This window comes from Globicephala melas, chromosome 10, assembly GCF_963455315.2.
Source record: "Globicephala melas chromosome 10, mGloMel1.2, whole genome shotgun sequence".
Classification (NCBI taxonomy): Eukaryota; Metazoa; Chordata; class Mammalia; order Artiodactyla; family Delphinidae; genus Globicephala; species Globicephala melas.
Window position 1 is genome coordinate 93,943,758 of NC_083323.1, and position 23,253 is coordinate 93,967,010.

General features: G+C 39.4%; 1 protein-coding gene across 1 annotated transcript; it reads right to left on the reverse strand.

Annotated features, from left to right (window-relative positions):
* Positions 1-5,845: 5,845 nt before the first annotated feature.
* On the reverse strand, positions 5,846-6,129 carry LOC115844341 (protein CEBPZOS-like). Its single transcript, XM_030841309.2, has one exon. The coding sequence runs from the start codon at positions 6,126-6,128 to the stop codon at positions 5,886-5,888; it is 243 nt and encodes an 80-aa protein (XP_030697169.2). The 5' UTR covers position 6,129; the 3' UTR covers positions 5,846-5,885.
* Positions 6,130-23,253: the final 17,124 nt, after the last annotated feature.

Below are 23,253 nucleotides of genomic sequence, written 5' to 3' on the forward strand. Positions count from 1 at the left end.
GAGAGGAGTAGGGCTGCCTCTGTCCTGAAAATGCTCACAGGCTGCCGTGTGCTTGGGATCAAGGTTGGCTGAGTAAATACCCATTAAACATACGAAGCAGACACTTGGGAAACTAGAAAAGCAGAGAAACAAAGTTTTGTTTTGCTTAAAAGAATGTTTTCCTCCCAAAGCATGAAAGCTCTAATTGTAGAAACTATGCATGTTATTATTTAATTTTTAGGAAAGCAAAATATTTTTAAGATTTGTAGTTTTCAGGCTTCCCTGGTGACGCAGTGGTTAAGAATCCGCCTGCCAATGCAGGGGACACGGGTTCGAGCCCTGGTCCGGGAAGATCCCACATGCCACGGAGCAACTAAGCCCGTGCACTACAACTACCGAGCCTGCGCTCTAGAGCCCATGAGCCACAACTACTGAGCCTGCGTGCCACGACTACTGAAGCCCGCGTGCCTAGAGCCCGTGCTCCGCAACAAGAGAAGCCACCTCAATGAGAAGCCCGCGCACCATAACAAAAGAGTAGCCCCCGCTCACCGCAACTAGAGAAAGCCCGCATGCAGCAACGAAGACCCAACGCAGCCAAAAATAAGTTAGAAAAAAAGTGAATCTGCATAAAATTATAAATCTACCATAAAAAAAAGATTTGTAGTTTTCAATATGTCTCTGTAGTGGGTGTGAAAAATATGTGCAGAAATAACTCTAACACAAGACAGCATGTGATGGATACCGTAAGGGAGCGCCAAAGTGCCAATGTATTCAGAGACAGAGGGACCACAAAGTCTTTATGGAGGAGGTGGTGTTTGAAGTGGACTTTGATGGGTAGATAGAAGGGGTTGGAGCACATGATCTCTAAGTCCATTCAAATTCTTTACTGCTGATTTGTGTGGGTGTGGGTGGGATGGACAAGGGTGCTCCAGGCAAAGGGACCACTTTGGGATCAGAGAGGCATGCTGGGGGATTAGGAGCGCTCCCTGGTGCCTGGAGAACAAGGCACATGGCGGGGTAAAGGATCTCAGGGCTCAGCCTGGTTTAGTTTGGCTGCAGCAGGAAGGCTTCCTTCGACCTCCTTTACTCTCCTCAATCCCAGGCCCTACTTCCAACAGGAAAGTCTGGAGGGACTGCTTTTCTTTCCAAAGGGCAGTCTGCCCAGGGCCGAGGCTGGTGTGTCCAGCCTGCCTCTGTCCCTGCTCAGAGTACAGGGAAACCACTGTATGGCTTTCCCGTTTTAGGTGCGAGTGCTCAGCTCAGCTGTCTGTGTTCCTAGCCTGCTTCTGTGTACTCGGAGTTGACCTTCAGAGCATGACATCTGAGCGTCAGTGCCGAGCTTCCTGTGCAAGGTACAATGAGTTTGTGACTGCGTCCAGAGCTACAGACATGCTCCTTTTCTGTGAGCTGCATGACCAATTTGGCCTCATTAAGAATGAAGTGGGCAAATGGGAATGTTTGCAAGGGCATCAACGGGTACTGCTCGGACAGAGGACAGCCACCAGGTAAACACACCCCAGGCTTCTTCCCAGTAAGGGCAGACCCCGAGTCACAACGTGCCCTTGTCCCCAGCACTTCCCAGAATACCCTTCAGCATCCTGGTGCCACCCACACCCCGTCTCACTCCCGCGTGCCACTTCTGCCACCTCTCCTGTGAGCGCCCTTCTGGGGACTCTGTGACTCCCCCTTGTGCCCCTACACGTTACTGAAACTTTCATGTGTATTTTATTCACAGAGTTAGGACGGCTTCATCCTTTCCAAATTAATTTCTCCTTGATCTCGGTTCCTTCTACCCTGTTTCCATCAAGGTCAAAAGCCAATGTTATTTTCAAAGGGAAATTGATAGTTCCTTGATGGATTCAGTTGTAGGAGCCATATGACCTGCTCACAGAAGTCCTGTGTAGTCACAGAAAGAGAGGGAGGTATGTAGAAACATACCATAACTAACTTAACAGAGCAGTTTAAAGACAAAGATTAATGCTGCTACCATTTAGGAGTTCAAAGACAAAACATTTGTAAATTTAAAACATAATTACACATATATCCCTCTTGGGGACTTGGAGACACAGTCAGAATACCTTTGGCTGCTAGTTAGAGAATGAAGAAAAGTGCTAGATGTTAAAAACTGTTAACTGTTCATGGACCCACATAAATTGAGGGTGTTTTGATATTTGCTATGTTTCTTACTCTACTGCTCCTCTGCATATGCGCACTTACCCTGGATTGATAATTGAGATTATCCAACACTTGTACATGTATGCACAGACTCGGGAAGAAAAGCTTGAGTTAGTAAAAAGCTAGCTATGTGACCATGGGCAAATTATTTGTCCTCTCTCAATACATCTTTCCTCACTTTTAAAATGAGAAGGTTGGACTAAGCATTCTTCCATCTTTAACAATCCGTGATTAACAAGAAAACACACTACAGAACAGTAATTAATGTCTTAGGATCCACTATTGCCTCTGATTCTTATAGCTGTGTGATCTGAATAAAGTAATTTCTTCTCCCCAGACCTCACTTCATCTGTAAAATGACAGAATTGGCCTCTCTATTCTTTATTGTCCCTTCGAGCTCTAGTATTTTGCAGTTTTCCTCAGTTAGGGTGGAAGTCTCAGCTTTCTCTTCTTTGCATTCGGCTCTCATGTTGGGGGAGAGGGGAGGGAGAGGGGAGAGGCCCAATATTAATCATTATTATTTTCAGTCTCTCTGTTTTGTCTTCTCTCTTTCCTCTCTCTCTACTCCCCCCACCCTGCCAACTTTCTCTCCTATTGTTCTTCTAGAAAACTGGGAAAGTTTCCTCATAATGAACATTGCAGACCCAGCTTTACTCAGCGAATCCTGAAGCCTAGGTCTGGGTTGGAGAAGAGGCAGAAGTCCTTACAGCTCTGCCTTGTTTGTTTTTAAGTCAGTTTATTGGAATCCCTGCAGGAGATTAAGCTCTTTAGACTATCAATACTGAGCCCTGTATTGCTTAGGAATAGGTTTGGCTGAGACTGCTAGAGAAAACCTAAAGTAACAGTGGCTTTAAAAAACAGAATTTTATTTCTTCCTCAGGCAATAGTCCAGGTTTATAGTCTAAGGCTCTTGTGGCAGCTCTGAGCCAGGAAGCCCTCAGCATCTCAAGCTCCTTGGCCTACTTGCCTCACCATCCCCAGGCTGTAGCCCTCACCATGTTGATCCAAGCCATATAATGAGGAGAGAAAACCAGGAAGAGGCTTGGGAACTGCCACACTGTGCTGCACCCCATTGGCCAGACACTGGTCACACGACCACACCCAACTGCAAGGGAGGCTGGGCATTGTAGACTCCCTTCTGGGTGGCCATGGGTCCAGGCAAAAAACTGAGGATTCCATTACCTTGGAAGGAGGGGAGAATGGATATTGGGAACAGAAAGCCATCTCTGCTACTACCTGCATTTGGCTAGTGAGCCTTGGATATGTTCTCTCTATAGTGAGAAACCATCAGGGAAGAGGGGTGAGTCCTAGGACCTCCAATACCCAGCACCCTTATTTCTCTTTATTCTCTCTTGTCCTAGAAGACACCACTCTCACAAGACACTGCCATTTCCCAAGAACTCCAAATCATTCGTGTAATTACTCATCTACAAAGGTTTGTGGAAAATGCTCTGTAGTCAGCACTGTATTTGTCCAGGGGACCAGGAAGACAGATGAGGTACAGTTCTTTTCCTAAGGAGTTTACAGTCTGGCAGATAGAAGCGGACATGTAAACCAATTGCCTGGAATCGTTATAGAATAGACACTTGAACTGGGTATAATGAGATGGGGTATAAGAAAAGAAGTAATAATTCTAACTTCACAAACAGACGGCAGAGGGGTAAGGAAATGCCTCATAAAGGAAGTCTCCATTAAACTGAGTGTTTAAAGCCAAATTCCTTGGATGGAGGGGACAGGGCAGGGTCTCTGCCTTTTTTCTCCCTTTTTTTCCCTTTCTTCTCCATGACTAATATGTTTTGCTTATAACCACCCGTATGTAAACAGATCAACTTGGCTGCTGTCCTCGTAAAAACATAGTGTCCCTGGCTAAGCTCAAGTTACCAAATTGCATATTCATTTACGTGGCAATTCCTGTAACCCTGCCTCTTAAGAAAACTAGAAAAATGAAGTTAATTACGAAAGGAAATCAACTGCAAAAATATCCAAGCCCTAATTCTAGGTAAAGATTAAAGAACATGGCACAATGTAAACTCTGGTGGGGGTCTGCCGAAGAGGTGAAGCAATTGTTTTTACATGGAGAAATTACTGGGTTCTGTACAAACGCAACTATAATCGTTAGCAAGATAATGGAATATGGCTTTGCATTTACTAAATTGTTGAGCCATTATCTGCTCAACTACTAACATTCAGTTTAAAGAGTATTTTTCTCTAGTTATCATAAATGGAAGTAATGGTGAATCTGAGAAATTTATGAGCAATAACACTTGATGTTTAGGAGAATATAATTTATCATTCACAGCATACAATTTTGCAAGATTAAAAATGTTCATTTTGCCACAAGAATTCAAGATTGCTTAGATTCTTTCAGTTAGGTCATCCAAGGTGAACTTTCAAGTTCTTACAAATTCTTCCCCATGAATTTTCATTGACTAAGTCAACAGGAAATTCTCCATTTTATCTGAAGTTTCAAAATATGCATTTTTATTTCTCTATTTTTCTGTGTATGAAACTTATGCTTCCTTATGTATTATTTTTACTTTATAAGTTTAAATTCCTTGGAGAATGTTTTAAGTATAAAATTTAATTTTATAAACATGTATTCATTATCTCATAAAGCAAGATGAACTGTGTAAAGCAGAGGTCCACACACTTTTTCAATAAAGGGCCAGAGAGTAAATATTTTAGATTTTGCAGGCCCCACACAGTCTTTGTTGCATAACTATCTTCGTTTATGTCTTTTTTTTTCTTAACAATGCTTAAAAATGTAAAAACCTTGTGGGCCGTACAAAAACACGCTTCATTTGTCCTGTGGTCCTTAGTTTGCCAATCTCTGAAAAGCTTTGATTTCAAAATCTTACATGCACATAAATAACTATAATAAAAGGCAGATATGTAATGCTATATAAGTACAAATGTGTAGATATGCAGTATTTGATCCTCTTCCAGGGTTCTTCCCAGCAATGGCATCATTATCTACACAATTACTAAGTCAGAGACCTTGGACTCATCCTTAATACAAATCTCTCCCTTCCCTTGCTTCTTGTATTCACTTATTTATTTAATTTTTGAATTTTATTTTTTTTTTATACAGCAGGTTTTTTGTTTGTTTGTTTTGTTTTATGACGAATTTTATCCCAAAGTGGCTCTAGTAGAGACACTGATGTAGAGTTTTAAGTATTGTTTCAGGTAAAGTGAAAACGGATAAAAGCAATATTTTTAGTTAATATAGTTTTAGATAGTGTGAGTTAAAATGTAATAAACATTAATGAACTTATTTAGAAATCAGAAACAGACTCACAGGCATAGAAGAAAAACTTGTGGTACCAAAGGGCAAAGGAGAGGGGGATAAATTGGATAAACAAGGTCCTACTGTATAGCGCAGGGTACTATATTCAATGTCTTGTAATAAACTATAATGGAAAAGAGAAAATGTAATAAATATTAAAAATAGATATTTTACTATCATCTATTTTGAAAGGTTTATATGTTTAGAATTATAGGGGAGTTTTTTTTAAAGAACAGGTTTATTTTGAGTAGTAAACAAAACTCCATTTATCACATAATAAACAAACCTTCCATCAATTTCTTCACAGTCCAAAGAACAAAACCTCTGACTTAATTAGAGTTTACACTTAATCTTAAACAGTCTAAAATCCATCCATGTCAACTTTGGAATTTTAATCTTGCCTGATACTACGAAATAGGACAAATTTTGATCGATGGTCACATTCCTAATTTTTGCTGTTCAGCCATTTTTCTTGATCTTGTTCTCTGATGCCATACATTCCAGAGTGTTCAATGGATTTGTAATAAACTTCCAAGAGGAAAGGGAATTTCTTGCTCATTGTTTGCCTGAAATCTTGGCTTGTGTTCATCTTTTTAAACAAAAAATATGCTCCAAAAATGCTCACAAGTTCACCTACTAAAACTCCTTTAAAGATCTTCTTTGCCAGTGGATCCAGAGTACGGGCCATCCTGAGGGGTTACTCACCGGGCTGCCTATACAGCAGGTTTTTATTAGCTATCCATATTAGTGTATATATGTCAATCCCAATCTCCCAATTCATCCCACCACCACTACCCTGTCCCACTTTCCCCCCTTGGTGTCAATACCTTTGTTCTCTACATCTGTGTCTCTATTTCTGCCTTGCAAACTGGTTCATCTGTACCATTTTTCTAGATTCCACATATATGTGTTAATATATGATACTTGTTTTTCTCTTTCTGATTTACTTCACTCTGTATGACAGTCTCTAGGTCCATCCATGTCTCTACAAATGACCCAATTTCATTCCTTTTCATGGCTGAGTAATACTCCACTGTATAAATGTACCACTTCTTTACCCATTCCTCTGTTGATGGACATTTCAGTTACTTCCATGTCCTGGCTATTGTAAATAGTCCTGCAATGAACATCGGGATGCATGTATCTTTTCGAATTATGGTTTTATCCAGATATATGCCCAGTAGTGGGATTGCTGGGTCGTATGGTAGTTCTAGTTTTAGTTTTGTTTTTTTTTTTGTGGTACGCGGGCCTGTTGTGGCCTCTCCCGTTGCGGAGCACAGGCTCCAGACACGCAGGCTCAGCGGCCACGGCTCACGGACCCAGCCGCTCCGTGGCATGTGGGATCTTCCCGGACCAGGGCACGAACCCGTGTCCCCTGCATCAGCAGGCGGACTCTCAACCACTGCGCCACCAGGGAAGCCCTATTTTTAGTTTTTTAAGGAACCTCCATACTGTTCTTCATAGTGGCTGTATCAATTTACATTCCCACCAACAGTGCAAGAGGGTTCCCTTTTCTCCACACCCTCTCCAGCATTTGTTGTTTCTAGATTTTCTGATGATGCCCGTTCTAACTGGTGTGAGGTGATACCTCATTGTAGTTTTGATTTTCATTTCTCTAATAATTAGTGATGTTGAGCAGCTTTTCATGTGCCTTTTGGCCATCTGTATGTCTTCTTTGGAGAAATGTCTATTTAGGTCTTCTGCCCATTTTTGGATTGGGTTGTTTGTTTTTTTAATATTGAGCTGCATGAGCTGTTTATACATTTTGGAGATTAATCCTTTGTCAGTTGCTTCATTTGTAAATATTTTCTCCCATTCTGAGGGTTGTCTTTTCGTCTTGTTTATAGTTTCCTTTGCCATGCAAAAGTTTTTAAGTTTCATTAGGTCCCATTTGTTTATTTTTATTTCCATTACTCTAGGAGGTGGGTCAAAAAAGATCTTGCTATGATTTATGTCAAAGACTGTTCTTCCTATGTTTTCCTCTAAGAGTTTTATAGTGTCCGGTCTTACATTTAGGTCTTTAATCCATTTTCAGTTTATTTTTGTGTATGGTGTTAGGGAGTGTTCTAATTTCACTCTTTTACCTATAGCTGTCCAGTTTTCCCAACACCACTTATTGAAGAGGCTATCTTTTCTCCATTGTATATTCTTGCCTCCTTTATCAAAGGTAAGGTGACCATATGTGCATGGGTTTATCTCTGGGCTTTCTATCCTGTTCCATCGATCTATATTTCTGTTTTTGTGCCAGTACCATACTGTCTCGATTACTGTAGCTTTGTAGTATAGTCTGAAGTCAGGGAGCCTGATTCCTCCAGCTCTGTTTTTTTCCCCTCAAGATTGCTTTGGCTATTCGGGGTCTTCTGTGTCTCCGTACAAATTTTAACATTTTTTGTTCTAGTTCTGTAAAAAATGCCATTGGTAATTTGATAGGGATTGCACTGAATCTGTAGATTGCTTTGGGTAGTAGAGTCATTTTCACAATATTGATTCTTCCAACCCAAGAACATGGTATGTCTCTCCATCTGTTTGTGTCATCTTTGATTACTTTCATCAGTCTTATAGTTTTCTGAGTACAAGTCTTTTACCTCCTTAGGTAGGTTTATTCCTAGGTATTTTATTCTTTTTGTTGCAATGGTGAATGGGATTGTTTCCTGAATTTCTCTTTCTGATCTTTCATTGTTAGTGTACAGGAATGCAAGAGATTTCTGTGCATTAATTTTATATCCTGCAACTTTACCAAATTCATTGATTAGCTCCAGAAGTTTTCTGGTGGCATCTTTAGGATTCTCTATGTACAGTATCATGTCATCTTCAAACAGTGACAGTTTTACTTCTTCTTTTCCAATTTGTATTCCTTTTATTTCTTTTTCTTCTCTGATTGCCATGGCTAGGACTTCCAAAACTATGTTGAATAACAGTGGTGAGAGTGCCTGGTGACTCCAACTTCAACTAAACTAGTTTAGTGCACATCCTGAAATGCACCTTGATTCCATTTATCCCAAACCTACCAGCTTCCTACCAGCTTGAGTCCACTTCTAGTTACCTCTCCTGTAAGCCAGTCACCCAATCGCTCCTTCATCTGAATTTCTTTGTTATTTACTGTGTTTCACAATCATCTGTCATAAGATTGCAAATTGAAAGTTTAGGATCTTCTAAAACAAAACACACAAACAAAAACGTTGTTTGTTTGCTGGTTTTGTTTCCGTTTGGTTATATCATTCTTACTCCATATTTTTTTTTATTGAAATATAGTTGATTTGCAATGTTGTGTTAGTTTTCAGTGTACAGCAAAGTGATACTTCATAGATCTTAACGTTTGGAGAACTGAAAGACATTCTTGGAACTATCAAACTGTCATCATGCTTCCTTATACATTCACTATTCCTTCAATGAATAAACAACTGTTCTCATATAAAAAAAAAATAGTGGCGAGAGTGGATATCCTTGTCTTCTTCCTGATCTTAGAAGAAATGCTTTCAGTTTTTCACCATTGAGAATGATGTTTGCCATGGGTTTGTCATAAATGGCTTTTATTATGTTGAGGTAGTTTCCCTCTATGCCCACTTTCTGGAGAGTTTTTATCATAAATGGGTGTTGAATTTTGTCAAAAGCTTTCTCTACATCTATCGAGATAATCATATGGTTTTTATTCTTCAATTTGTTAATATGGTGTACCATACTGATTGATTTGCGTATACTGAACAATCCTTGTATCACTGGGATAAATCCCACTTGATCATGTTGTATGATCCTTTCATAATGTGTTGTTGGATTCTGTTTGCTAGTATTTTGTTGAGGATTTTTGCATCTATATTCATCAGTGATATTGGTCTGTAATTTTCTTTTTTTGTAGTATCTCTGTCTGGTTTTGGTATCAGGATGATGGTGGCCTCATAGAATGAGTTTGGGAGTGTTCCTTCCTCTGCAATTTTTTGGAATAGTTTGAGAAGGATCGGTGTTAGCTCTTCTCTAAATGTTTGATAGAATTCACCTGTGATGTCATCTGGTCCTGGACTTTAGTTTGGAAAATCTGGAAGATTTTAAATCACAGTTTCAATTTCATTATTTGTGATTCGTCTGTTCATATTTTCTGTTTCTTCCTGGTTCAGTCTTGGAAGGTTATACCTTTCTAAGAATTTGTCCATTTCTTCCAGGTTGTCCATTTTATTGGCATAGAATTGCTTGTAGTAGTCTCTTAGGGTGCTTTGTATTTCTGCAGTGTCCGTTGTAACTTCTCCTTTTTCATTTCTAATTTGATTGATTTGAGTCCTCTCCCTCTTTTTTGTGATGAGTCTGGCTAAATGTTTATCAATTTTGTTTATCTTCTCAAAGAACCAGCTTTTAGTTTTATTGATCTTTGCTATTGTTTTCTTTATATCTATTTCAATTATTTCTGCTCTGATCTTTATGATTTCTTTCCTTCTACTAACTTTGGGTTTTGTTTGTTCTTCTTTCTCTAGTTCCTTTAGGTGTAAGGTTAGATTGTTTATTTCAGATTTTTCTTGTTTCTTGAGGTAGGCTTGTATAGCTATAAACTTCCCTCTTAGAACTGCTTTTGCAGCATCCCATTGGTTTTGGATCATTGTGTTTTCATTGTCATTTGTCTCTAGGTATTTTTTGATTTCCTCTTTGATTTCTCCAGTGATCTCTTGGTTATTTAGTAACGTACTGTTTAGCCTCCATGTGTTTTGTTTTTTACGTTTTTTTCCCTGTAATTGATTTCTAATCTCATAGCATCGTGGTTGGAAAAGATGCTTGATATGGTTTCAATTTCCTTAAATTTACCAAGGCTTGACTTGCGACCCAAGATATGATCTATCCTGGAGAATGTTCTATGTGCACTTGAGAAGAAATTGTAATCTGCTGTTTTCAGATGGAATGTCCTATAAATATCAATTAAATCTGTTTGGTCTATTGTGTCATTTAAAGCTTGTGTTTCCTTATTAATTTTTTGTCTGGATGATCTGTCCATTGTTGTATGTGAAGTGTTAAAGTCCCCCACTATTATTGTGTTACTGTCGATTTCCTCTTTTATAGCTGTTAGCATTTGCCTTATGTATTCAGGTGGTCCTATGTTGGGTGCATATATAATTGTTATATCTTCTTCTTGGACTGATCCCTTGATCATTATGTAGTGTCTTTCCTTGTATCTTGTAACATTCTTTATTTTAAAGCCTATTTTATCTGACATGAGTATTGCTACTCCAGCTGTCATCTGATTTCCATTTGCATGGAATATCTTTTTCCATCCCCTCACTTTCAGTCCCTAGGTCTGAAGTGGGTCTCTTGTAGACAGCATATATATGGGTCTTGTTTTTGTATCCATTCAGTGAGCCTGTGTCTTTTGGTTGGAGCATTTAATCAATTCACCTTTAAGGTAATTATCAATATGTATGTTTCTGTTACCATTTTCTTAATGTTTTGGGTTTGTTTTTGCAGGTCCTTTTCCTCCCTTGTGTTTTGCATTTAGAGAAGTTCCTTTAGCATTTGTTGTAGAGCTGGTTTGGTAGTGCTGAATTCTCTTAGCTTTTGCTTGTCTGTAAAGCTTTTGATTTCTCCATTGAATCTGAAAGCAATCCTTGCTGAGTAGAGTAATCTTGGTTGTAAGTTCTTCCCTTTCATCACTTTAAATATATCACGCCACCCACTTCTGGCTTGTAGATTGTCTGCTGAGAAATCAGATGTTAACCTTATGGGAGTTCCCTTATATGTTATTTGTCATTTTTCCTTTGTTGCTTTTAATAATTTTTCTTTGTCTTTAATTTTTGTCAATTTGATTACTATGTGTCTCAGTGTGTTTCTCCTTGGGTTTATCCTGCCTGGGACTCTCTGTGCTTCCTAAAATTGGGTGGCTATTTCTTCTCCCATGTTAGGGAAGTTTTCAACTATAATCTCTTCAAATATTTCCTCGGGACCTTTCTCTCTCTCTCTTCTCCTTCTGGGACACCTATAATGAGAATGTTGTTGCTTTTAATGTTGTCCCAGAGGTCTCTTAGGCTGTCTTCATTTCTTTTCATTTTTTTTTTCTTTATTCTGTTCCGTGGCAGTGAATTCCACCATTCTGTCTTCTAGGTCACTTATCCGTTCTTCTGTCTCAGTTATTCTGCTATTGATTCCTTCTAGTGTGGTTTTCATTTCAGTTATTGTATTGTTCATCTCTGTTTGTTTGTTCTTTAATTCTTCTAGGTCTTTGTTAAACATTTGTTGCATCTTCTCTATCTTTACCTCCTTTCTTTTTCCAAGGTCCTGGATCATCTTCACTATCATTATTCTGAATTCCTTTTCTGGAAGGTTGCCTATATCCACTTCATTTAGTTGTTTTTCTTGGGTTTTTATCTTGTTCCTTCATCTGGTACATAGTCTTCTGCCTTTTCATTTTGTCTATCTTTCTGTGAATGTGGTTTTCGTTCCACAGCCTGCAGAATTTTAGTTCTTCTTGCTTCTGCTGTCTGCCCTCTCCTCTTGTATTTAATCTATCGCCAAATTCTATCCCTCTTACCTCCTAAATATCTCTCATATTGACCCACTTCTCTCCATCTCACTGTCACACTCCTATAAAACTGTCATCATACCCGACTTGGAATGTAAGATTCCTAACTGGTGTTTCTAACCCACTCTCATCTACTTTGCTTCCCTATTCAATGTATTATGTCTCCTTCCTATTTCTTTTCCCATTTCCTCTCTTTTTAACCTTCTTCTCACTTCTCCTCACCTTCCTTTCCCATCCCTTCCTGAAAAATTCAGTTCTAAACCACCTGCAGTGTGGGAGGAGGTGGGGACTTCAGTGGCCCAGTTGGGTTTCTGAGCCTGAACCAGGTGAAGCCTGTTCATGGGGCAGGAGTGTGGCCTGATGTGGGGTGTTCAAGCCCAGGCAGGTTAAGGAAGACACCCTAAGGGAGGATGGCCTAGAATGCAGGCTCAGGGCTGGAGCGAGGAGGAATTGGCAGCAAAGATGGGAGAAAAGTTACATACACTGGTCAAATAGGTAAATATACTAGAAGCCAGGTTTTTCACTGTCTGAGATGGAATTACACACAAAAAGAAGAAACTAGAAGGATTCCAGTGATACATGGTGTTAGGTTGGGATCAGTCAATTCATGGTTTTCAATATGTAGATACACAGGTAGACAAACAGATAGATAATAGGTAGACAGATAGATAGGTACAGACATAGATGTAAACGTGATTGTGTGTATGATTTTGTGCATATGTGTATTGTGTGTGTGTGTGTTCCTTAGCTCTGTCCACTGAAAAGGCCTGAGAGCACTAACAGCCCAGTAGCAATGAGTCCATCTCATGTCCAGATCTTCACTTCTAAAGGCCATTTTCCAGTAAAAGACACCAGGACTCCTTGAAGCCTACTCCAAGTCAGGCTGGGTAGAGAAAGTACAAGATGAGCGGAGAACACCTTGTTGTGCCCCCAAACAAGGAAGTATTCAAACAAAAGACAATGACAACAACAAACAATGATAAAATGGCAAAAGAACATGAAGCCAGCTTGAATGGGCACCCACTGGCTAAATCTTTATGATGTAGCCCAGTGCTTCTCAGACTTTCTGTGTAATTATCAACAAAAACATATAATTAAAATACTGATTTATAAGCCCCAGTCCCCAAGTTTTAGATACATTGGTCTGGAGTGGGGCCTAAGACTGTACATTTTTCTCAAGTCCCCAGCTGTTTCTGATTCAAGTGGCCAATGGACTTCACTTTGAAGCCATGGACTGGGCCTCTGTCTCTTCTTTCTCTTGTCTCAGTGTTCATCACTTACTTTCCCTGTGCTTCAAGGGCTACGAAGGTTCTACTTTAGCTGGACAACTTCCAGATGACTAGGAAAGTCAGGAGTGAACTTTTTGCAGAGCATTTTTAATAGAGTAGGAATATGTGAAAAGCAGATTACAGGGGGCTGAAGAGAGGAAAGAGCCAGAAGCAGAGGAAGATTTTGTTCTTAAAAAGATAAAAAGGAAGGAAAATATGGGGAAACACATGGGGAAGGTTTGAGGTGGAAGGGAGGGACTTCCAGGGACTTGGAGTTGGAAGGTGCATGTGGTCAAGAAAGAAGGTAGTGGTGGATGTCCTGCCACTTGCAACAACATGGCTGAACCTTGAGGGTGTTATGCTGAGATAAATCAGACAGAAACAAATATTGTATGGTCTCATTTACATATGGTATCTAAGAAAACAACTCATAGAAACACAGAACAGACAGGTGCTTGCCAGGCGAGGGTGGTAGGGGGCGGGTAAAACGGGTGAAGGGGATCAAAAGGTACAAACTTCCAGTTGTAAAATAAATAAGTCCTAGGTATATGATGTACAGCATGGTGTCTCTAGCTAATAATAGTGTACTGCATATTTGAAGGTTTCTGAGAGAGTAAATCTTAAAAGTTCTCATCACAAGAAAAAAAACATCTGTAACTGTGTGTGGTGATGGATGTTAACTAGACTTATTGTGGTGATGATTTCATGGTACACACATATATCGGATCACTGTGTTGTACACCTAGAACTAATATAATGTTATAAGTCAATTATATCTCGATTAAAAGAAAAAGACAGCATTGTCATCTGTTGAGTATCAGGGAGGGATCAGACTGGCTGACTGAGGAGATTGAAGTAAAATCGTAAGAACTGGGGTGGGAATTCCAGCAGTAAATCAGTCAGGGGCAAACAAAAAAAATGACTGAGGCTCTGGCTCCTTCAAACTCACAGTCTTAAAACTGGAGAAATAGAAAAGACAGATCAAACACTAAATTTGATGCTTTGATCCCCTCTGTGACGTGCCTGCCAACTGACAGGAAATTGTTATCCCTGTACCATCCCTTCACATTTTGGCCAGCTCAGACTGTTCCTCTTTTCTGCAATTCCCCCCTTTGTCTGTTTGTGCTCTGGGGGAGGCTGTGTCCACCTTCAACACAGGAGCCCTTGAAATGCTGGACGATGCCGAGCTATTGCCACCAACTCTTCTTTGAGGTTGGCATCCCTAGTCTTTCTGACGATTCCTCAATTATTTCATGTCCAGCCTTTATTCCTTTTTCTCTCCTCAGATTGTATGATTCTTTGTACACCTTCCTCTTGTAGTTCTCATGGAATAGCTTGACCAGTGCAGAATAGAGCAGAATCATTATCTTTTAGAGGCTATACATGGTAATTCTGCTAAGATAGCCTAGGATTACATTAGCTGTTGGGGCAGGAGAAGGGTATGGGAGGTAAAATGCTGTTGATTATTGACAATATCAAGTTTGCTGGCTGCTACAATGTTCCTATCTTTTCTTCACATCCTCTACTAAGCCATATTGCAACCAAACTATATGGAGCTGAGATGTTTTAGTGGCTCATTTGGTGTTCGTTTGCTCTGTTGACTTACTGTAAAACATCATGAACATGAAATAATGTCAAAGGCTTTCTTGTGCTGATGAGTGGCCAGGTGAAGACTGCTAGTGATCTCCTCCATCCGTGGTTTCAAATCACACTGAGATTCTTCCATTTCAACACTTAAGTGGCACCATAATAGCTTTCCTGTATCTCCCACCCTAGTTTGCTCCCCAGCTGATTGCAAACTACTTCTGGGCCAATCCCTACCTTACCTATTTCCACATCTCCAACTCCCACCTATATGGTAGGTGCTCATTACTGCATGATGGTCTAGTGAGCAAGCACAACGAAGGGACTGGCATGAAGCGTACCCTTAGGGGTCCAGGCCATGGTTCTCAAGGACTGATAACACCCAAACAGAGAGCAAATCAGACATTAAGTGCCTCCTGAAGCAGAACACACCACTGCCTATGGTGTAGTCTTAAAAAACAAAGAAATTGACCAGGAATCTAATCAAGCCCCTGGATATAACTACCAATTCACAGGAAATGGAACAGAAGAATGCATTAAATGGTCTTTCCGGTATGCAGCTCAGCAATATCTAGACTGTGGGGGAATTCTACAGAACAATCAGTTTCTTCAATTAAAACAAAAAAGTAAAAAAAAACAGCTGAAAGGGGAGCTATAGATAAAGAGAGACTTAGGAGATATGTCAATTCGTCATAAAGTTTGGGTCTTATTTTGATCACAATTCAAACAAACAAGTGGAAAAGCTATTTTAAGAAATCAGAGAAAAGTGAACACTGACTACTTAATGAGACTAAGCAAGTATTAATATTCTAGGTGTGATAACAGCAAAAATCAAATGGACTTTATTTTGTTCCATTGATCTGTATTTTTATATTCATGTCAATATTATACTATATTCATTACTATAGCTTTATTTTATTTAACAACAAACACAAGGAATTTAAGTCTTTCTTTAAATTCTTAAATAGGATACAAAAAACATGAACTACAAAAGATAAAAAGATAAGATAAATTAGACTTTATCAAAATAAAAAAACTTTGAGACAATGAAAAGGTGAGTTAGAGATCAAGAGAAAATATTTGTAAAACCCATATCTGAAAGAAAAGGGCTACTACCCAGAATATGTGAAGAACTCTTACAACTTATTAAGACAATCAATTAAAAAATGGGGAAAAAATTTGAACAGACGCTTAAAGGTGATAAACAAGTACATGAAAAGATGCTCAACATTATTAGTCACCAAGGAAGTAAAAGTTAAAGCCACAAGGGGATACCATTACATACGCACTTAATGAGTCACTCTCTACAGTATCTAAAATTAAGAGGACAATACCAAGTGCTGTTGAGGAAGTGGAGAAACTGGAACTCTTATGAATTTCTGGGGAGAATACAAAATGGTAGAGGTACTTTGGAAAACAGTTTTGTCATCACTTTAAGTTAAGCATAAAACTGTTCATATCAATCCTACTCCCAGGGGAGATAAAACATAGATATATCTCAAGGCTCCCATGAAAATGTTTATAGCAGATTCATTCATAATAGCCTCAAACCCAGAACAATCTAAATGTCCATCAACTGATCAAAGGATAAACAACTTGTACATCCATACAGTGGCACACTACTCAGTAATAAAAAGGAACATCTACAGATCCCTGCAACAACATGAATAAATCTCGAGAGCATTTCATGAAAAAATCTCAAGAGCATTTCGTTAAGTGAAAACAGTCAGACACTGTTGTATGTTGTAAGTATGATGTGATTCCATTCTTATGACATTCTGGAAAAGGCAAAACCATAAAAACAGAAATCAGATTAATGGGAGACAGCAGCTGGGAATGGGTGGTGGGGATTGACTTTGAAGCCAAGGGAACTCTTTGGGGTGATAAAATTTTTCTATATCTTAATTGAGATGGTGATTAAACAACTGTATTCAAGTGTCAGAACTCATCAAGCTGTACACTTTAAAAAGGTAAATGTTACTATATAGAAATTATAATTCAATAAACATGACTTTAAAAATTAATGAATAAAGTGGATCAGAGCACAGAAATTCTGTATTCTCCCAAAAACATTACTGGGACAGTTAATTTATGTGCTAATTATTCTTTATGAATAGGCTAAAACCTATTCATGTCTGCCTATAGTGTTTCACTGAGACCACAGCTATAATTTTACATGGTGAGGAAAAGGAAGCAGGGAGAAAAGATGGGTAATACTCCCAGGCTGGATATCTGGGATTAAAAAATGAGAACAGTTTATTTTACTCACACAAAGGACTCTGACCTGTTAAACAACCTTCATGATGGTGAAACTTATGAGGACCCCACATGTTGCTGACTATATATTTATGAAGCAAAATTGATCCAGTTTGCTGTGGTGACCACCGTATACAAGTTTTTCAGATTCCACAGAGAATATTAGACAGAAGTAGCTGAATAAACTGTAAATTGTAAGGCAGTGAATTCTTACAGGATAGCCTTTATCTATAACACTCATCTCTCCTTCAGGGCTCTCTCTTCCTTTCCTCTCAGATAGGAAAAGGATTTGGAGAACGCACTCACTGAAATATTGGAGCTTCATGGGATATTCCTCTAAGAAGGTGGGCTCCCCACTTCATAGCAGCTCTGTTTACAATAGCCATGACATGAAAGAAACTTAAGTGTCCATCGAAGGAGGACCGGATAAAGAAGATGTGGTATATATATACAATGGAATATTACTCAGCCATAAAAAAGAATGAAATAATGCCATTTGCAGCAACACGGGTGGACTTAGAGATTATCATACTAAGTGAAGTAAGTGAGACAAAGGAAAATGTCATATCACTTATATGTAGAATCTAAAAAAAATGATACAAATGAACTTATTTACAAAACAGATATTCACAGACATTGAAAACAAACTTACGGTTCCCAAAGGGAAATGGGGGAGGGATAAATTGGGAGTTTGGGATTAACAGATACACACTACTATATACAGAATAGATAAATAACTATATTGAGTATCTTATAATTCTATTATATTCAGTATCTTATAATAACCTATAATGGAAAAGAATCTGAAAAAGAATATATATAACTGATTCACTTTGCTGTACGCCTGAAACTAACATATTGTAACTCAACTATACTTCAATAAAAAAAGAAGATGGGCCCCCCAAAGAAGGAAATACTTAACACAAAGAAGTTTCTAGTTAATAACGGTTTGTCACTTCAGTGGGAAAAAAATGGCCTGAAGCAGGCTCCCCAGTGACCCCTTGAATTGCTTTATGTCCATGATGATCTACTCTGCTCATGCACTCATGCCAGGCATCATTTAGAGAACGTTTTGGATTTCTATCCAGTGAGTGATTGTTAAATGTTTTAGCTTACAAAAGATGGGTTAGGAGGCAGGGGTGTACTGAAAGGTGCCTCATCTAGCTGTTGTCATGGGCACTGTGATTTGATAGCTTTCCTTGTAGCTCTGGGGTTGGTTAATAAGTTTGGTTAATTTTGGATCTGCGCTCATAGATTAATTTAAGGCTTTATCTTTAGCCATCTTTTATTTAAAAATATTATTTATTTATTTTTGGCTGCATCGGGTTTTAGTTGTGGCATGCGGGATCTTTCGCTGCAGCATGCAGGCTCTTCGTTGTGGCACGTGGGCTTCTCTCTAGTTGTGGTGCATGGGCTCCAGAGCACGCGGGCTCTGTAGTTGCAGCACATAGCCTCTCTAGTTGTGGCGCATGGGTTTAGTTGCCCTGTGGCACGTGGGATCTTAGTTCCCCAACCAGAGATTGAACCCGTGTCCCCTGCATTGAAAGGTGGATTCTTAACCACTAGACGACTAGGGAAGTCCCTAGCCATCTTTTAGTCTCAAGCTTCATGATTTCCCCTGGTGATGTAATTCTCTTCCACAGCTTCAACTACTACCAATATGCTGATAATTATCACATTCATCTCTCTTGGGTCAAGAACCATAAACCTGATCAACTATTGGCATCTCTGCTGGGATGTCACATAAACCCTAATGTAATATGTATACCTCCTGTTGTAGCCATTATTTGAGTGATGCTTCAAAGATCAATACCGTCCTCAGAGTTAGTTAGAAAATTGAGATGCATCTGTTGCTCCACCCATTCTTTTTCCCCTACATTCAGTCAGTTTCCAAATCCTAAAGAAGCTAATCCTTCATATGCTAAAACATTTGCTCTCACCCTCAGTTACATTTCTTTGTTCCTGGTTCTAATTATATCTTACACAGATGATTAATATATGTCCTTCCACCTAATCTACCTGTCTGTACCGGACATTTGACTTTCACATTTTGACCTTTCCACAATCTAGCTCCTTTCTTCCTATTTTGGGAATTACTGACCATGTGGCCAAACAGAATCCTGATGACATCTGTCAGCTTTTCCTGCAACTAGATGTGGCTATGTCACCAAGTTCTGGCAATGGCTTATAAGTAGAAGTGAGATACACAACTTCCGTGTTGTGCTCTGGAAAGAAAAAGCATGTCATCTCATTTTTTCCCCCTTCCTCCTGCAGTTGGAATGGAAAAGTGATGGGGGGAACTGGAGCAGCTATCTCGGACCATGAAACGGCAGCTATGTGTGAAGGACTACAAAGTAAAAACACAGGGAGGTTGGGCCAGTGCTGGCTTCACAGGGAAACTAACATGGACCTTTACATGAAGGAGAAAGAAACATCAGCCTTGTTTAAGTCATCGTTAGATTTGGTATTTATTATTTCAGCCAAACAGATCCTCTAATTAATACTCTGTTGTTGCAGTCTAAGAGGCCAGTTATCCCTCACAGTGACCTAGCAACCAAGGTGTGGGCAGATGGTGGAGGGCTGACCATCCTGTGTTTCCACTGGGGTGAAGGGGGCTGATTCAGGTCGGCAGTGACAGCGATGTCCTACTGCCGCCGAATCTTCTTGGTCAAACTGGTCCAACTCTGAGACAACTACTGTGCCTCCTCCAAACTGCCTTTGCTCCTGTGGTTTCCAAGCCGGCTCTTCCAGCCTCTTGATAATTTGGTGAACTCGTGATAGCCTTCCAATAAATTCTCCCTTTTCATTTAAGTGAGGAGAATAGGTTTATGTGACTTGAAACAAAAATAAAAATTCCAAATTGATGCACTGAATTCCAATTCCACTTTCTTCTAAAGAAAAGGCACTGCTGCCTGTGTTGTATTTGTAAACAGTGGTCTTATCCTGCATTTTCCCTGCTTAATACCCATCAGGGGTTCTTCAGTCATTTCCGGCAGGACAACCTCCAAAGTGTGGCATGTGAAGCCTTCCAGGATCTGGCCCAGCCTCCCTCCCCGGCTTTCTCTCTTGGTCCTGTCTTTACACCTCCCAGTTCAGCCATGCTAATCACTTGGCAGGCAGTGTCTGCACCTCACCTCTCCTTCTGCTTAGGACTCCTAGCCCCTCCTCATACTTGCTTGTCAATTTTCATTCAAGAGATGCCTTGGGGTTCCTTGCCTCCATAAAGCTTTCTTAACTGCCCCCTACTCTGGTCACCCCTATTTGACTGCCAACTGTTCTTTGGGCTGCACACTGCACTCTTCTTAACCTCACCAGGATCTCTTCTGTGTGCTCACCTGTCTTCATGACTGCCTTTCCCATATTGTGTTACCTATTTTTCTATTTCTAGCATCTTTTATATAGTTGGTGCTTGATATACATGTCTTACCTGAAAGTAAACTTTCTGTAAAACATTTGAAAAGTTTAAAAATAAATCAGTAGGTGGCAGCCTAGTCATTCTATTAAAACCAACCACTGCACTCCTAGATTGTTTTCATAAACTCACACGAGCCAGCAGGTGGCGCTCTCTGCCGCAAAAGCCCCTCTCGCTCATTGAGCCCCTCCTGGCTTCCTTTACTCCCAGCCTGGCTCCCTGCACGAAACCCTGGATACAGTGTTATCATCGTACACCAAGTGCGCCTCTGTTAGAAACCGAAACCATCTACACCCGCACAGCTTACTACTAGTAAGGCTTTACTATTTGTACTATTTACTATGTACTATGTACTGTGTACTATCTATTATTGTCTTCACCAAGTCTTTGCTATGCTAGGAAACTCTTGCCCAGGAAGATAAAAGTTGCAAAATCAGACTCTTCAACTTTCCAGTAGGTGACCTCAAACAGCTGTTTACTCCCCGAGACTCTTCCAAACCCTTGCTGTCCACCAATCTTTGTTATTACATCATAATCTTTACCAAATCCTAATCTAGTCTTCGCATTGAGAGACTCATCTTAAACCAAACCCCAAAACGTCATAAATATCTCAACCCTGCCCTCCGGCTTTGAGCTGCTGCACCTTTATGGTGGTGAGCAAGCAACTCAACTTTGCCTCATTAACAATTTGTTTTATTGGTAATTGAGGGGAGCCAGCATTTGTCAATATATATAAACCTGAGCATTCATGTGTTGTCTAGGGTTTTGCTACTCAAAATGCAGAGTTTGTTAAAAATGCAGCACCTCGGGCTCCATCCTAATCCCATAGAATCAGCATCTGCACTTTGACACGATGTCCTGGTGATTCTGTGCTTCCTTCAGACAATGAAGTCAGATGTATGTTGTTGTCAGGGCATTACCTCATTTTCTTCTAAAGAATGTGTGCAGACTCAAAGTTTACACTTTAAAGAACAGTTTCTTTTTTCTTTTATTTTTAGTTGAAGTTATCTGATTAGTATGAAAACCAACAGAATAAAAGATTTGGATTCAAGCCTCTGCTTCATTAGGAAATTCTTCAGTTTTTTTTTAGACAGAACTACCTTCAGAGGATGGGTGAGGTTTTTGAGTATTTGAGGAAACATACCTATTAAATTCATTTAAATATATTTTTTAAAAAACCCTGCCAGTGTTTCCTAGGAGAGACCTATGAAACAATGGATGCATGGTATATCAGGAGCCCCAGTCAACAGGCACATGAAAAAATGCTCAACATCACTAATCCTCAGGGAAATGCAAATCAAACCCCAATGTCACTTCACATCTGTCAGAATGGCTATCATCAAAAAGACAAGAAATAACAAGTGTTGGTGAGGATGTAGAGAAAAGGGAACACTTGTTAGTGGGAATGTAAACAGTGCAGCCACTATGGAAAACAGTATGGAGGTTCCTCAAAAAATTAAAAATAGAATTGCCATATGATCCAGCGATTCTACTTTTGGGTATTTATCAGGAAAGAACAAAAACACTAGTTCAGAAAGGTATATGTACCCCAATGTTCACTGCAGCATTATTCACAGTAGCCAAGATATGGAAGAAGCCTAGGTTTCCACTGCTAGATTAATGGATAAAGAAGATGTGATATATATATTATTACTCAGCCATGAAAAAAATCTTGCCTTTTGTGAAAATGTGGATGGACCTAGGGGATATTATGCTAAGTGAAATAAGTCAGACAGAGAAATATGATTTCACTTAGATGTGGAATCTAAACAAAACAAAACAAATTAACAAATGTAACAAAACAGAAAAAAGACTCATAGATACAGAGAACAAAGTGATAGTTGCCAGAGGGGAGGGCAATGAGGGGGATGAGTGAAATAGGTGAAGGGGATTAAGAGGAACAAACTTCCAGTTATATAATAAGTAAGTCACAGGGATGTAATGTACAGCATAAGGAATAGTCAATAATGTTGTAATAACTGTATGGTGATAGATGGTAACTAGACTCATAGTGATGATCATATCACAATGTATAAAATATTGAATCACTATGTTGTACACTTGAAACTAATATATTAAAAAAATGGAGCAATGGGTTTGTATTTCCTAGCTACAGTGTTTAATCCATAGGCACAGTGTGCACTCAGTAACATTTAGTCAGCTGTTGATATGAGTTTTTTTCAAAAAGTATTTTAAATCTGGATTTGCTATTTACCCCATACTCTGTTATGTCTTGTATTAGTCTCTTTTTTGAGATGTGAGCCCCATTTGTCTTAGAGATTCCCGCTGATATACCAAACAGATGTAATGGAAAGAATATGGTATTTGAGATCAGAAGACATGGAGTAAAAATCACAGTTCTGCCATTTCCTGGCTGTGTGACTTGGGGCTATCCCCTTAACCTCTCTGAGCCTCAGTTTTCTCATCCTAGGTACAAGGGCTGATTTGGGGATCAAAAGAGATAAAGTATATGATAAAAGTTCTTACACCAACCTTTGCATTTATGGTCATTTACCTTAAACACACAGCATCCACATATTACTAAGCATTATGGCAATTAATATTAATGAATTAATTAGTGCATCCAATCGTTTTAATAGGGATAGAAGGGAAGGTCAGAGTTTCTAGAGATAATGGTTTATCACTCAAAAAACTGTTTATAATGGTGGCAAATTTTGGCAACTTGGGAAATGTGATGAGTATGTGGTTTTGGTCAGGGCTATTTCATCTCACACCCCACACTGGCTACCTACCTAATTCTGCATCAGACAGGCTACATCTATCTCATTTCAAGTATTAAATC